A 15,795-nucleotide genomic window follows, 5' to 3' on the forward strand; every position below is an offset into this window, starting at 1 on the left:
TCTACACAATTGAGTGATCATGGACATCGCAAGCATTTTATATTGAAATAAGTTGCCGATTTCAAGTATATAACACTTACCATTTCTGAGCGGCGTCAAATTCATCTTATTTTCACCATTCTGACTCATGGTAAGTTCTAAAATGCATTTCTGTACCAATGTCTTACTTCAAGGCACCAGTATACATCAAAAACAAAAAGAACAGTCTGTCTGTGCCACTCCTTTCCAGTAGAGGGCGCAGATTGCAACAGATATACAACATGACAACACAGAACCACAGTTGGAGTGGCTATTCTTATTAATGAAAACACCAAGAAGATGGTACACTGGTTGCACTGTTAAAGCATACATCCATTGTCCAACACCTAGGGTCCCAGTAGGATGCATAAGGTAATCTGAAGCTCCCCTTGCCAAACCACATCCTTTAGGTCCATGTGGAGGTTTCCAAAGTCCTCCCAGGGTAGACGTGATTATATAATCAATCTTGCATGTTTGGGGTCTACTCCATGGTCTCCAACAGCCGATCATACCCAGTAACCTCTAGATGGAGGTGTCAAGGAGACATCTTAATAAGTTGGCCAAGGCGAAGCATTGGTAGCTCTTGTCTGAGCGTCTTCTAGATTTCAGCTCTTCCGATTCCTCCATGAACAGCCACCTTGCCATGTTAGACAGGTTTGAATACTACTGTTAACCTGAGCGCAAGGAGGCATTATACCCTAGTAGAGTGTTTCAATTCCAAGTGGTCTCCAGTAAGGAGCTCAACAAGAAACATAATATCCAGCAGAGGTGGGAGTAAGTCACCATCAAGTCATGATTCAGCAAGTCCCAAGTCAAGTCTCAAATCATAAAGACCACCAAGTGTTTGACAGCTGACTTGAGACTTGACTTGGGACTTGCAGATTGATGACTTGAGAATGACCTGACAGTGACTTACTCCCACCTTTGATATCCACTTAACCTCTGGGAAGATGGAAACAGGGTCTTTCTTTAACCCAGACATGGATTAGCAGTTAAAGTAACATGGAGTCACCATCATGTGGGCTTGCTACCTATAAGAATAGTTGGTTGGCAAGGTTAGACCTTACCCATGTGAAGCACATTGACATGACATTGTTATGATTTGATTCTATTATAAATAAACTGAATTGAATTGACTTGAACCCTGTATTGTTGGGACCAATTACAACTGGAGAAAGAATCAAACATAGAAAAACCAGTTTTTTTCATTCAAGGTGGTCTACTAAGAACACAAAGTTTGAATTCTCTTAGTCCTGGAAAGTTTAGGAGCTTTTGAAGTATACTGGCACCTTGAGTTGCCATGAGTGCATTACATCTGACTCGTTAAAGCCTTGCAGAGCGCCATATAGATGTTGACACAGGCAAGAAAGCTGACTGAAACATTACACAACTAGATCACCTTGCTCATAGAGCGCAAACCTCCACCAACACTAGTTTCCAATTCCACAAATTTTTTCCTTCGAAAAAATTTTTAAGGTCAAAGTCCTGTTTAAAGTGGCTTTTCATAAGCTAAATTAGATGTGATCAAATGTCACAAGTATTTAGTTAGTGGCCAAGTGGTTAATGCGCTTGGTTTCAGTTCAGAAGGTTCCGGGTTCAAATCCCACCCCTGCCACATTTCTCCATGTAATGTGGAGTTGCGTCAGGAAGGGCATCCGGCGTAAAACTTGTGCCAATTCAACATGCAGATCCACCTTGGATTTGCTGTGGCGACCCCAAGTGCAAACAAGGGAGCAGCCGAAGGGACTTACTTGAATCAAAGTTTTTTTGTGGCGTTGTCAGATTCCGTTTCTGAATTCTTTTTCAGATAATTTTCACAGAACATTGGTTATCTCTGCTATACACAATTTATCATTGCTTTTTGGCACTTGGTTTCGGACTGATAACTAGAAGACAAACAGGCAATAAACTGGAACCTCCATCCAATTTTGGTAGAGTAAGTAAATCCAAAACAGAAAAAATAAGATTGATTGAGGCACTTTTGAAATATATGCAAAATGTACACCAAATGTGCTTTTCAATATTAAATTAAACTGTCCACAAAATCTACAATCCAGATCAGATCCAGATCAAACTTTTTCAGCAGATAGTGAGTGAGTGAGTGACAATCTGCACCTCACTTGCAAATATGAGCGTGATTGGGGCACATATGATTCAGATATCATGTAAAATATACATTAAATGGGGTTTTCAAAGTTAAATTTAAATGGCCACTGTAATCCAAATCAGATCCAGAACAAACTTTGTCAGTCAATAAAGGATACCATCCTACATACCAGTCTCAAATATGAAAGAAATTCGATCTTTTATGACAGTTATGAATTTTTGAAAATGTGTTCAATGTTAAAGGATAGGGATTTTTCCTGACTTTGACCTTTGACCTTGAAAATTTAATCAGTTCTTGCCTATCAGGATATGAATCCTCTGTAAAAATGTCATAATGATATATGAAAAATTGTGGGCTCCAGGCTGTTCACAAACATAGAAACAGGGCAAAAAATAACATCTGCCCAACTTCATTGTTGGAGGTATAAATCAAGTAATTTTCTCTCCCAATACCTAACCCCCTTACACACACACACACACACACACACACACACACACACACACACACACACACACACACACACACACACACACACACACACACACACAAACACACACTCGCCACATCTTCTTAGTCTTTGACCAAGACTGACCTTTCAATGTGTACATGTAATTAAAATCGCACCAATGTTACATTCATGCCATATTGGAAGACATGGGAATAATTGAATTCTAAAATATCAACAAGGAGCTAACCACAGCAGATAGATGATTGTCTGACTGTTAATTAATATAATTTTTAATTATCATTGACTTCCAGCATCAGTAAATTTGTTTCTATTTGTCTTAGTTTTTTTCTTCCTGGTATGACAGACTGCCATATTTTCCAGTGAAACAATGATCCCATATCCTAGTTAGGTTAGGTATCCTACTTAGACTAGGTTGGACATGAAGGCATTGTTCTTCCAATTTGAGGCTTGAATTTGCACTAAATCTGATATGAAATGGCAGTGGGTTGTTAGTTAGTTAGTTAGTACAGTTAGTGCTCCCTTTTGATCCCCTGCACATGCTGTTTAAAACCTTTTTTTAGCCTCTTCACATAGATACCATATCTTACACCTATTTGTCCAGTTAATATTTCTGTTTTCTGTTTTCCTAGCTGATGTTCTTTGACAGGAACTCTACAGACTCCTGTAGCAAAATGTTCCTTTGGTAGTTAGTTTACCAAAGTTCAGAGGACCCAAAACAATGCCTGGTGGCATGCCCAGAGGCACCTCTTGGTTTGGACTTCAGTTACATCAAAGTTGCAGATGTTGTGAGGTTGTCAGTGGCAATGCTTAGTTGTTGGCAGCATTTAGATATTGGTTTCCTGCTGCATAGGTTCCGCATCTTTCTGATTTTTGTTGACCAGCTCCTCTGCAGCTTCAGCTTCCTCAACAGCCTTCTTCTGATCCTGAACTTGATCTTCTGTTTCAGTCCGTTTGTACATCTCTGCATGCTTGCGCTCACGCTCCAATAGTCTATAGTTAATGAAGTTTCCAATGAAGAGCCAAATACTGGCTATGATGACCACAGCTCCACAGCAAAAGTACATGGTCTTGTAATTTTTAGTGACATCAACCAGTTTCCCTGCAAGACAACAAATTGATTTAAAATTCTTATGAATTCAATGGCATTTAGGTCAAGAGCTAGGGTGTACCTGCTGCTAATAATGAAGTATGATCTCACCTGCTAGTGGTGGGCCAAGTAGGACAGGGCAACACTCAACAATGGTGGTGAGTCCCACTGCACTGGAGAACCTCTGAGCCCCAACCAGGTCCATCAGCGTTTCAAACAGCACTGAGCTGACCATGCCAAAGGCAAACCCAAAGAACACAGAATAAACCACCAAACCGGAGTAGCCTTCAGCCAGCGGGCAGAGTATGTGGCAAACCCCATTGTAGAGCACAGCAAAGCTGAAAAAGTACTGAATCTTAGGACGGATCCAGCGTGAGTTGGCTAACAAGCCCATGGATGGTCTGGCAAACATGTCCACAAAAGCCAATATTGAGAGCAGGAAAGCAGCAGAGTATTCATCAACACCGATGTCCTTGGCATAGGCTGCAAGGAAGACAATTGGTGCAAAGAATCCCAGGAACATGATGACATTGCCTGACAAATAGATGAGGAAGCCACGGTGCTTGAAGAGGGTCAAGTCTAAGTACTTGTTGACTATTTGCCAAGGAGAGTGCTTTGCTTTCTTTGTGGTGACAATAGTGCCAATCTCTTCATCCTTCTTGACCTTGCTGGGTGTTGGGCCAAGAGGCCTCATGAGGGCACCAGCAACGCAGCAGTTCAGCAACAATCCTCCAAGGATAAGGAAGCTGCCTCTCCAGCCAAACTGGTTGAACAGATACTGGTTGAGAGGAGCCAATGTGCTGAGAAAGACTGGGCTACCGGCCATTGCCAGTCCGTTGGCAATGGGACGTTTTTTATAGAAGTATTTACCGATCATCGTCAATGCTGGCTGTAGGTTGAAGGCCAAACCCAACCCTATGAAGACAAAAACACAGACACTTGATGATAAATTGTTTATTCATTGGAATCATTTCCTTTTCCTGTCCATGTGGAACTCTTATGTCCATTCCTGTACAACAAATATTGTTTTATTACTAATATCTTGATCATTTGCACCTTGATGGCCTTGCTGGCAGTTTAGCTCAAACCATTTTATTTTTAACTTGCTACAGGGAAGTAGAGCCTAATCACATTATGTCAGAACAGCTTTGGGAGGACTTAGATCAACTTACCACCAATAACGCCTATGCAGAAGTAAAGCTGCAACACGTTGGTGCAGAAGGAAGCTAAGATCATGCCAGTGGCGCACAGTGTGCCCCCCATCATGACGATGGGCCGGCAGCCATATGTGTTGACCAGAACGCTGCTGATTGGACCTGAACATATTGGAAAATAAAAAAATTAATCATTGCATGTAGCATGATTACAGTCACTTAGGAACATTCAGGGTGACGACTTAACTATTTAATGTGGTTTGTCCTGCACAATGGCGGGATCCCAAATGCTATTAATGTGGTGGGACAAAACACAATTGCATAAATGTTCTTCAATTTGATTCATTTGATTTATTTATGACATTTCTGGATCCGCCACATTAATGAGATCTGCTCCAAAACCTTGTGGGTTCTTCTTTGGACCATGTCCCACCCTTTTACCAAGTTTCAAGAAAATGGGTTTGGTAGTTTTTGTGTAATCCTGCTAAACTTCATCTCTCGCTGTTACAGAGATACTATGTGGGTGGTGTGTCGGCGGAGGTGTGTGCTCTCCAAGCACGTCTTGTTTAGTATACTTCAGCTTTTCAGCCAGTTGTGATGAAACAACACTTCTGATTTAAATACCAACTTCAGCATACAGCAAAGGGCAGGAAGAAGAATAACCGCAAGTTCGCACATTTCAGTAAATCCACACACAGCTGATTTAGGCCACAACTTTATGTCCAGCTCACAAAAGTCCACTGAAGTTACATCTATGCTGATAAATCAGCATTCAGAAGCTGAATCATACTATAATTTGAGAGTTTGCCTGTTTGTTTCCCTTCTCCTCCCGGGACCGTTGGCCAATTTCCACCAAACCTGGCACGTGGATGATGATCAACTCCAGAATTGTCCTTAAAAGGGTTTGTAATTGCAAAGTTGTTGGGTCCACCAAACCTGGGACACACATGTAGGTGGGATCTGGAATTGACCAGGTGAGTCAAGCTCATGGGGTTAAAGATCAATTTTTTTCCGACTCCAATTTGCACCAAACATGGCAACATACGGAAGTAGGTTCTTCTGGGTCAAATGCCAATTTTTATGTTTTTTTAATGACGATTTGCATTTGCACCAAATTTGGCAACATATGAAGGAATTACCCAGGCAAGATCAAATTTGCCAAAGGTCAAACACTGAAGTCAAAGTTATGTCTGCCTGTCTGTTCATTGGCTTAGTCCCCTGAGGTCCTTTTGCTGATTTCTGCCAAACTTGGTATGTCAACAAAGGTTGACCTCAAAACTGCTCTTAAAGAATTCATTTGGGTAAAGGTCAAGGAATTTGATTTTCAATCCAGTTTGGACCAAATATGGCACATAGTTAGGGTGGTTCCAAAGTAGCCCTGGCAAGATCAAGGCCAAACTTTTGGGTGAAGGTCAAGGTCACTGGGATCAAATGGCACAGGGTGCTATTCTACTCCAAATACCCACAATCCAAATAAGTGCAAATATGCGATGAGGTACTAGCAACCTCCTCTACCCTTATGCCCTCACACATATATGCTAGAGATGTTCAACTGTGAACAAAAACTGTAACACACATTCATCAGGGCTGCTTCTGCTTCAAATTCTTACCACAATGGAGCACAATCAAGCAAGCTTCAAGTTGTAGTCACAAGGAATACCCCATTTAAAGACGTTCAAACATGATTGAAGCTCTTAAGACTACAAATACGCAGAAGTTTCCACGTACTATCAATGATTTCGAGAATCAGGATCAAATGTTTGAACATTTCAAACATTTGACCCCAATTTTAAATCTGGTGCCGATGACGGCTGGAACTACTACGTATACCAGGTTTGTTCAAGATGGCCAAAGATTGATCAAGAAGTTACTATGATGCTTCAAAACGTGCTCCAATTTGCTATTAAATGGGAAGAAATGGCGCTCTTGTGGAATAGCCACATTAGATTGCCATAACCTGCATGGCCATAGGTACCATTACCAAATCTTACAAATATTTTTAGGGTGAGTGAGGTTGTTTTACACCTACAGGTGATATTTTATTACTGTTGTTGTGACTTCACTATTTGCATTTTTCACTCAAGTTTTACATACATATCAGGGCAAAGGCCTGTGAATTGTCTGGCTGCTTAAATCACTGTTTCGAAAATTGTGCATCATCCCGTAACTGATGCCGTCTCCTGTGTGTTCGCTGAATTTAAAGCACAGGAGTTGTAAATCGAATAGGAAAATAGAAAAGTAATGAAAGATGCATTTTTTGAAATAATGCTCTCATTACCAGCCAGGAAGTGTATCATATATCAGCTGTACCCAGAGCAATTTAAAAGTCACACTGACATGAAGCAAAGAGTCATCTGACTTAATTTGCTCTGCATGAATCTTTTTTTTTTTCGACCTTGAGCAGAGTTCCCCTTATTTGCATCCTCGGCACTGATCAGTATTCCTGGCGGCTTGGCGAGCCTCGAGTCAGCTGAGATGAGGAAGCCCCAGAGCTTGCACATTACGACTCGTGAAAAAGGCTTATCATCCGGCGGCCAGACACAGCGTGGACTTCATTACACAGTGGACAAAACCCCAAACTAAATATACCACCTAGAAAGGCAGCGACATATATAGAAACGATTTTTTTTCCTTTGTCCGACCCTTTAATGTGAGCCGCAGCATGGAGCTGGCGAAGGGGGATGCTGGCTATCCATCACACTGCAAATCGGATAAAGCTGACAAAAATAGAAGCAAACAACTTTGAAAAGCTTGTTTAGCCCCAAGATACAAACGTGGTGGCTGACCTCCGAGGCATTAAACCGATATGCACAGGAACAGCACTGTTGTGGAGGGTAAACAAACCCAAATGTAATTTATTTGTGTTATCAAGAGTTCACACAAGTTTCAAAGTAAATGTAACTTCGGAACAGAATTAAAATAGTAAGGCGAGATAATCTGTATTGCTGCACAGATTGTTATTCACCCAGAGAAATGCCCCTCACTGCGTGTTTCTTCTTTCTCGGACCATACCCAATAGATCCGAGAGATGGTTGTGTGTGTGTGTAAAAATCCCAGTATACTCAAAAGTGGCTCTTTGGATGAACTCAATTCAATTATGTGCAGGATTTCCATCTAATAAATACGAGGTCTCTTAGATAATAAACCGACCCTTTTATTTTTTTTTTTACTATATGGATTTGAATGACATGCGATTACACCAATCATGCTTGAACCCTCGTGCGCATGCATGAGTTTTTTCACCGTGTCGGTGACGTCATTTCCCTGTGGGCAGGCCTTGAGTGAGATGTGGTCCCGCCCTCTCGGCTGAATTCCTTTGTTTCATACGCTGCTCGAGACGGCGCGTTGCTTTATCAAAATTTTTTCTGGACCTGTGAGGAATATCCGAGTGGACACTATTCGAGAAATTAAGCTGGTTTTCTGTGAAACGTTTAACGGCTGATGAGAGATTATGGGGTGTTTCTGTCGGTGTAAGGACTTCCCACGGAGCGGGACGTCCTGCAGCGCTTCCAGGCGCTGTCGTCGGCCTGTTTCGAGCTGAAAACATCCTAATTTAAGGCTTAATTCACCCAGGACATCGTGAGAGAACAGAGAAGATTCAGAAGAGGCCGGCATGAGGAATTTATGCGGACATTCCACTGTTTAAGGACATTTTTTTAATGAAAGAGGTACGCGCAAATTCGCCGAGTCGTTTCCGTGACGACTCGGCAAATCTGTGTGCGCCGCGACAGGAAAAACACCTCCGTGTTGAAAACCATTTGTAGAATTCAGGCGGCTTTTAATGGCTTTCAACAAGTGAGTAACTGAGTAATTGTTTAACAGCTTGGGCATGTTCCAACTTGCCCGTTAAGATTTCCAACGGAGGTGTTTTTCCTGCCGCGACCCCCCGCGGTCGGGTCCAGCCCGACATGGGACATTCTTTCATTACAAAATGACCGTTAACAATGGAATGTCCGAATAAACTCCTCATGCCGACTTCTTCTGAAAGTTCTCTGTTCTCTGACGACTTACTGCGTCAACAGAGCCTGAAATGTGGAAGTTTTCAACTTGAAACGGCGAGACGCTGCCGCCTCGAAGCGCAGATCGCCGTCAGGCGCCGTGGACCGTCCTTAAAGCGACACTACCAGACCAAAATCTCTCATCAGCCGTTAAAATTTTTACCGAAAACCAGCTGAATTTATTGAATGGTGTCCACTCAGTTGTGCCTTACAGTTTTGAAAAAAATTTTATCAAACAAAGCAACAGTCTCTGAGCCATTCCTAAACAATGAAAAAAATCGACGAGCGGGTGGACGACTCCTCACTCAAAGACTGCCCACAGGCGAATGACGTAACCGACAGGTGTGAAAAAACTCTCGCATGCCCACGAGGGTTCAAGCATGTCTGATGTAATCACACGTGATTCAAATCCATATGGTTTTTGAAAAAAAATAATAAGGTCGGATACTTTTCTAATAGACCTCGTATATGTAGCCCCAACTCAAATAAAGTACATCCATGCAAGATAATGTAATTTAATTTAGTTGGGACTACATATATTTATTGGATGGAAATCCAATCCAACGAGTCAGATTTTTGAGTGTATCACACAAACAAATAACCCATTGGATGAACTCAATGCAATTATTGGCAGGATTTCCATCTAATAAATATATGTAGCCCCAACTTAAATAAAACATATCCATGCAAGATAATGTAATTTAATTTAGTTGGGACTACATATATTTATTAGGTGGAAATCCAATCCAGTGAGTCAGTTTTTGAGCGTATCACACAAACAAATGACTCATTGGATGAACTCAATACAATTATGGGCAGGATTTCCATCTAATAAATATATGTAGCCCTTTCTTACTTAATTTTAGACATTAAAGCAATACAGTTCTGTATAATTGTGTGTGTGGATGCTTTGAGTGACACCTGAGTTACCAGGTGAATTTATGTTAAATGCCAGCTGAACTTATGTTAGCTAGCTAAAGCTAACATTTCCCTTTCCTATCGTTAGCTAACTAACATTAGGAAAATTTTAGGAAAGGGAAATGTTAGGGAAATGTTAGCTTTAGCTAGTTAACATAAGTATTTTGCATTGAGTGACAACTGAGTTACCAGTTGAACTAATGTTAAATGCCAGTTGAATTTATGTTAGCTTGCTAAATCTAACATTTCCCTTTCCTAACGTTAGCTAATTAACATTAGGAAAACATTAGGAAAGGTAAATGTTAGGGAAATGTTAGCTTTAGCTTGCTAACATAAGTATTTTGCTTTGAGCTAATATAAGCTTTGCTCTGAGCTAACTAACATAAGGAAAACGTTAGGAAACTTGTGATTATACAGTTATATGTAAAAGTTTGGGCACCCCTGATAATTTCCATGATTTTCTTTTACAAATCATTGGTTGTTTGGATCAGTAATTTCAGTTAAATGTATCATATAGCAGACAAACACAGTGATATTTGAGAAGTGAAATGAAGTTTATAGTATTTACAGAAAGTGTGCAATAATTCTTTAAATTCTTTTTACCTTTAGGTAAAAATCAGATGAAATATGACTGAAATGAAAGCCAAGAAGAATTAAAAACTGGCATGCACTTCCTCTCACAAAGAAAATGGGTTGGGAACATTAATGGTGCAATCCCTCACACAGTTACATCAGACAGCTGTCTGCGCACAGCGAGTATCACTGAGCGAAGACGTGTTCAAAACTAAGGCAGGAGTCAGCGTTGGACGGGTGCCACTAATCGAGAGAGAGAGAGAGAGCGGGAAAGAGACAAAAGAATAAAAGGAAAGACAGGCATAGTTGATGTTGGGCGAGGTGCAGCGGTGTTATACACACACCTGTCACTCATAAACACAGGTAGAGGATATATTAAGTAACAAGATATTCAAATGTGTTTCTCGTTAGCGAGGAAATCAGCCAAGTGTTTGACATTCAAACTAACCTACTTTATCAGAGCCACAGGAACAAACGAGCAGGTGTTTAATGAATAGCCGATGAAGGTGATCAATATGAAAGAATGAGTAACAAGAGCGGCTCGCTTTGTTGTAGCCTCACATGACTGTCAGATATCGCGCTCAGTCGAGTCAACAAAGTGAATATTTGATGGCCAAAATATAAAAACACACTTTTTTTTTTTCATTTTATTTAAACACGTGTACTGACCGAAAAATGCAGGTATATAAATATTTAACACTTTATGACCTTCAGTACAAGTTTTGTGGAGCAACTTCGACCTAAAAGGATACACACACATGCAAGCAGCAGTGGCCTCTAGTGGCTACGAGGAGCTTGCGATCAACTGTAAGGCTTCACAAATTGGTACACCTGTCTGTATTTATTTTGCATGCGAAAAGATCCAAAATTGGAGGTTCACTGGTCCTCACATGTATGTATGAGAAACCCCAAATTTCAGGACTTTTTATGGTGTTCCAGAAAGTTGGTGGGCCCATTCATTGATGGACTCAAGCGGCTCCAAGTTTAGACATTCTCAGGCTTACCAATGAAGATTAAAAATATTATATATCCCCGGACTGTCAAAAAACACACAGTAAAAAGTACGGAAGTAAAATAATAAATTAATAAAATTACACTACATTACAAGTTGTAACTTTACAAGAAAAATCATTTACAAATTTATGAAACTTATAAATTCTAAAATTTTGGAGGAAAAACTTGAAAATTCTCTGATATTATAGAAAACAATACAGGGGTTTTACAACATGATCTGCTTATAAACTGAAGGAGTCCACCTAAAATAAATACATTTAAAGGTAAAAAACTAATGCACCATTCATTTATTTATATTTATTTTTAAATCTTAGATATTTAAGCATCATTATTGATTTTTTAAAAGTGTGTAAATATTCTTGCAATGTTGTATGCCCTTGATCCAAAGGCATTCCAAACCACTAACCACCAGTTAGTGGTTACCATGACAACCATAAACCAACATGCACATTAAATAGGTCAAACCACTCAATCGACTGTCATTCTGTTTAATACTGTGGCAGTTTGGTTAATATCTGTGTAGCACATAATAAAATCCATACATGACTGAATAAACAGGCCAATAATCAGGAAGTTTAGATGTTGCTACATTCTGCAAACTCCTGCAAAGGCTGCTTGTCCTAAGCACCTTTAAAAAAAAAAAAAAAAAAAAAATGCAGTCGTCCAATTTAAATGTCTCAGAAAACCATTAGTGCAATAGTAATTAAAAATACCCCATTTTAACAACTTTATTTTCTTGTTGCAATTTTGTTCTCGCTGCACTCTAAATATTATCTGCAATTTCTTTTATCACCCAGAGGCAGAATAAATAGTGTTTTTGCTAAATTCTCTTGCAGGAATCTGCAAAACGCAACATCGGAAATGAGTTTTGCAATCCTACTGGTGACCAGTGCGGATGATGACAGCAGCAGTATATAGACTGACAGGAGGATTACAGCGTGGACAGATGGCGGGCATGTACGGTGCCACCAAGCAGAACACTGCCGAGTTGCAGCCAGGGAGGAAAATACATCAAGTGATTAGAACAATACCAAAAATAGCTCTATTAAAAAGAGATTCCAGCCCTCAAAATCCAACCTAAATTATTTTTAGACTCTACTGAGTTAAAAGAAACACCTGTCAGTCATCGGTATCGGCTTTATTTTTGCCAACATGAAAACGTAAACACTGTGCCTGTTGGAAATAGTGTTGTTACGTGGTTTGGACACTCTGACGATATTATGTGCAATGCTGTCAAGCATGGCTGGGACCCCATCACCACTTGGTCACACTAGCTACAAGAGACAAAGCAGCTAGCTGGCATTAATTTTCAATGTGAGTTGGTGTTTTACAGTGACAGGAACAAAGTGGTCGCTATGCCACCAGTAGGCGGGGCTAAAACAGACAAGAAGTCCATTTTATGTAAATGCTGGTTGGTTGTTGGTTATAATAAGCTTCATTTTAAAACTTGAAAACATCAAGCTTTATTGAGAATTTTTGTTAAAAGGGTTTAATAACCAAATGTTATGAATCAGTATAATTTTTTAATGTATGTATCAGCAGATATATTAGTATCATTTTTTTTTTGCTCCATAATATCTGTATCAATATTGCTCCCCCCCGCCAAAAAAAATCCATGTTAGTGGGGCTCTAGTGAATCGCACACTCACCTGCGGCGTACATGACCGCGAGCATGATGGATGAGATCCATGCGATCTGACTGTAGGAGGCATCGAAGATGATCTGGATTTCTTTGAAGAAGACGGTGATGGCCTTGGGGAAAGCATACGAGAAGCCGATGGAGATGAAGCATCCGAACACCACAGCCCACCCCCAACCGCCATCAGGTGGAGGCACGACGGGGGCATTTGCGGCTGGGGGCGGCATCACTGTCCCAGCTCGATGCAGTCTGCCAAATGAAACAACAAACAGTGGAATTCTGTAGCGTTCGTTCTGTGTGGTATTTTCTTACATTTTGTCTTGTGATTGATGATTGATCCTTCTCCTCAAAGTTCTCAGGGCTTTAACACATAAATAAACCTGAACCTGAGTAAGTTGTTTATGCAGGAAAATATCACAGATTGTGACTGATAATATGTCGATACTGTTAATGTCGGTACACACACGGCCTCCAAGATAAAACACTTCAGCTTCATGAACTGCTGCCTGCCAGACAAGGACGTACCTGCAGTTTCATGTCCTGGAGAAATCATGTGCAAACATGCATGCGCTGTTAATCACCCTTTGTAAAGAGCGTGCACGCACACCCCACCCATTATTCACCTTGAGCCCAACCTTACCCTTCAGGCAGTCATGGAAACATGGGCTGTGGCCTGCAGTACTCCTAAAACTACTGGTGGTTAAAAGTCAGGTGCTCATGGGTACAAAACAAACACATCCTGGTTATGTGTTACAATGGCCAAACATCCACAGGTATGCAACAGGTGTACAATGTACGTGTTTGTCATGTTGCACTCATTGTTTCAACAGATCAGCAAGTATATACGGTAGCGTCATGCTGAGATGTCTTCAGCCAGTTTAGCAGGATGCCATTAAAAACCAGTATAACGAATGGCAACAGGTTTATGCCAGCACAAGAATGGCATTATTTCAGAATGATAAAGAAAAATGCAGCCCAGGTGTTGCTGTGAACACAGGTGCAAATAGTGGAAAATAAAGCAGTTTATTTTCCAGCCATCCGTTTCTATCCACTTATCACGCGGGGGGTTGGGGGTCAGGCTAAACCAAACAAGTACTCAAATCCTTCTGGCTGTGTGCGTTGCATTACTAGGGGCAGTGGCAGTGCGGTGTACGCTGTCACACGAACTGATCATACTGATGATTGAACACAACATGTCGGTATAATAAGCCAAACGGGCAATTCGTTGCCTCTCAGAACGGGCAAGCCTCCCTGTCTCACAGTTAGTGATGGGAACACGTGACCGAAAAGTTAGCTTCGGTAACCACTAAGTCACCTGTGATAACACTAAAAGCTGATAAACCAATCAGTTCCTCTCCCAGACGTGGAACGAAGTCACCATCAAGTCACTCTCAAGTCATGAATCAGCCATCAATCTGCAAGTCCCAAGTCAAGTCTCAAGTCATAACGACCACCAATTGTTTGCAAGCTAACTTGAGACTTCAAGGATTCAAGAAACTTTATTGTCATGCCAACTCACATTTCCATGTTAGTGGTACGAAATTTGTACTCAGGTCCCAGTTATTTAAAAAAACAAAAAACAAAACTATAAATATAACATTAAAATGAAATAAAAGCCAAAATGACCATATTTAATACCAAATATAGGTGTGAACAGCAAGTATAACTATGATATTGCACTGGGGTTTTTGCACATGGGCAATTAAAGTGGTTTTGGTGCAGTCTGCATGTGATGATGTAAATTCTTATGGAGCATGGCTCAAGTTCAACAGTCTGACAGCCTCAGGGAAGAAGCTGTTTCTGAGCCTACAACCCCTGGCAATAATTATGGAATCACCGGCCTCGGAGGATGTTCATTCAGTTGTTTAATTTTGTAGAAAAAAAGCAGATCACAGACATGACACAAAACTAAAGTCATTTCAAATGGCAACTTTCTGGCTTTAAGAAACACTATAAGAAATCAGGAACGGTTACTTTTTTAGACCAAGCAGAGGGGAAAAAATATGGACTCACTCAATTCTGAGGAAAAAATTATGGAATCACCCTGTAAATTTTCATCCCCAAAACTAACACCTGCATCAAATCAGATCTGCTCGTTAGTCTGCATCTAAAAAGGAGTGATCACACCTTGGAGAGCTGTTGCACCAAGTGGACTGACATGAATCATGGCTCCAACACGAGAGATGTCAACTGAAACAAAGGAGAGGATTATCAAACTCTTAAGAGGGTAAATCATCACGCAATGTTGCAAAAGATATTGGTTGTTCACAGTCAGCTGTGTCTAAACTCTGGACCAAATACAAACAACATGGGAAGGTTGTTAAAGGCAAACATACTGGCAGACCAAGGAAGACATCAAAGCGTCAAGACAGAAAACTTAAAGCAATATGTCTCAAAAATCGAAAATGCACAACAAAACAAATGAGGAACGAATGGGAGGAAACTGGAGTCAACGTCTGTGACTGAACTGTAAGAAACCGCCTAAAGGAAATGGGATTTACATACAGAAAAGCTAAATGAAAGCCATCATTAACACCTAAACAGAAAAAAACAAGGTTACAATGGGCTAAGGAAAAGCAATCGTGGACTGTGGATGACTGGATGAAAGTCATATTCAGTGATGAATCTCAAATCTGCATTGGGCAAGGTGATGATGCTGGAACTTTTGTTTGGTGCCATTCCAATGAGATTTATAAAGATGACTGCCTGAAGAGAACATGTAAATTTCCACAGTCATTGATGATATGGGGCTGCATGTCAGGTAAAGGCACTGGGGAGATGGCTGTCATTACATCATCAATAAATGCACAAGTTTACG

The 15,795-nt window shown here is 40.6% G+C and overlaps 1 protein-coding gene and 1 long non-coding RNA gene across 4 annotated transcripts in view; one reads left to right on the top strand and one right to left on the bottom strand.

Moving 5' to 3' along the window:
- The window catches only part of LOC117503918, a 19,989-nt gene continuing 4,194 nt past the window's right edge, over window positions 1-15,795 (top strand). The window contains exons 1-2 of the long non-coding RNA XR_004558695.1: window positions 1-13; window positions 1,564-1,566. This is a non-coding gene — a long non-coding RNA (uncharacterized LOC117503918). The remainder of the gene's footprint in view (window positions 14-1,563; window positions 1,567-15,795) is intronic.
- zgc:165507 (uncharacterized protein LOC561188 homolog) overlaps window positions 3,218-15,795 on the bottom strand; it is a 24,894-nt gene continuing 12,316 nt past the window's right edge. The window contains exons 1-5 of one of the 3 annotated variants that reach the window (XM_034163214.1): window positions 13,503-13,521; window positions 12,988-13,226; window positions 4,854-4,997; window positions 3,793-4,596; window positions 3,419-3,693 (exon numbers count right to left, since the gene is read on the bottom strand). In XM_034163214.1, the coding sequence (XP_034019105.1) occupies window positions 3,419-3,693; window positions 3,793-4,596; window positions 4,854-4,997; window positions 12,988-13,204 (1,440 nt within the window). In that variant the 5' untranslated portion in view covers window positions 13,205-13,226; window positions 13,503-13,521. Of the gene's footprint in view, window positions 3,694-3,792; window positions 4,597-4,853; window positions 4,998-12,987; window positions 13,227-13,502; window positions 13,522-15,795 lie in introns of those variants that run through there. The other 2 variants (XM_034163215.1, XM_034163213.1) reach the window with 2 other exon arrangements.

The sequence above is a fragment of the Thalassophryne amazonica genome, chromosome 22 (genome assembly GCF_902500255.1).
Source record: "Thalassophryne amazonica chromosome 22, fThaAma1.1, whole genome shotgun sequence".
Taxonomy (NCBI): domain Eukaryota; kingdom Metazoa; phylum Chordata; class Actinopteri; order Batrachoidiformes; family Batrachoididae; genus Thalassophryne; species Thalassophryne amazonica.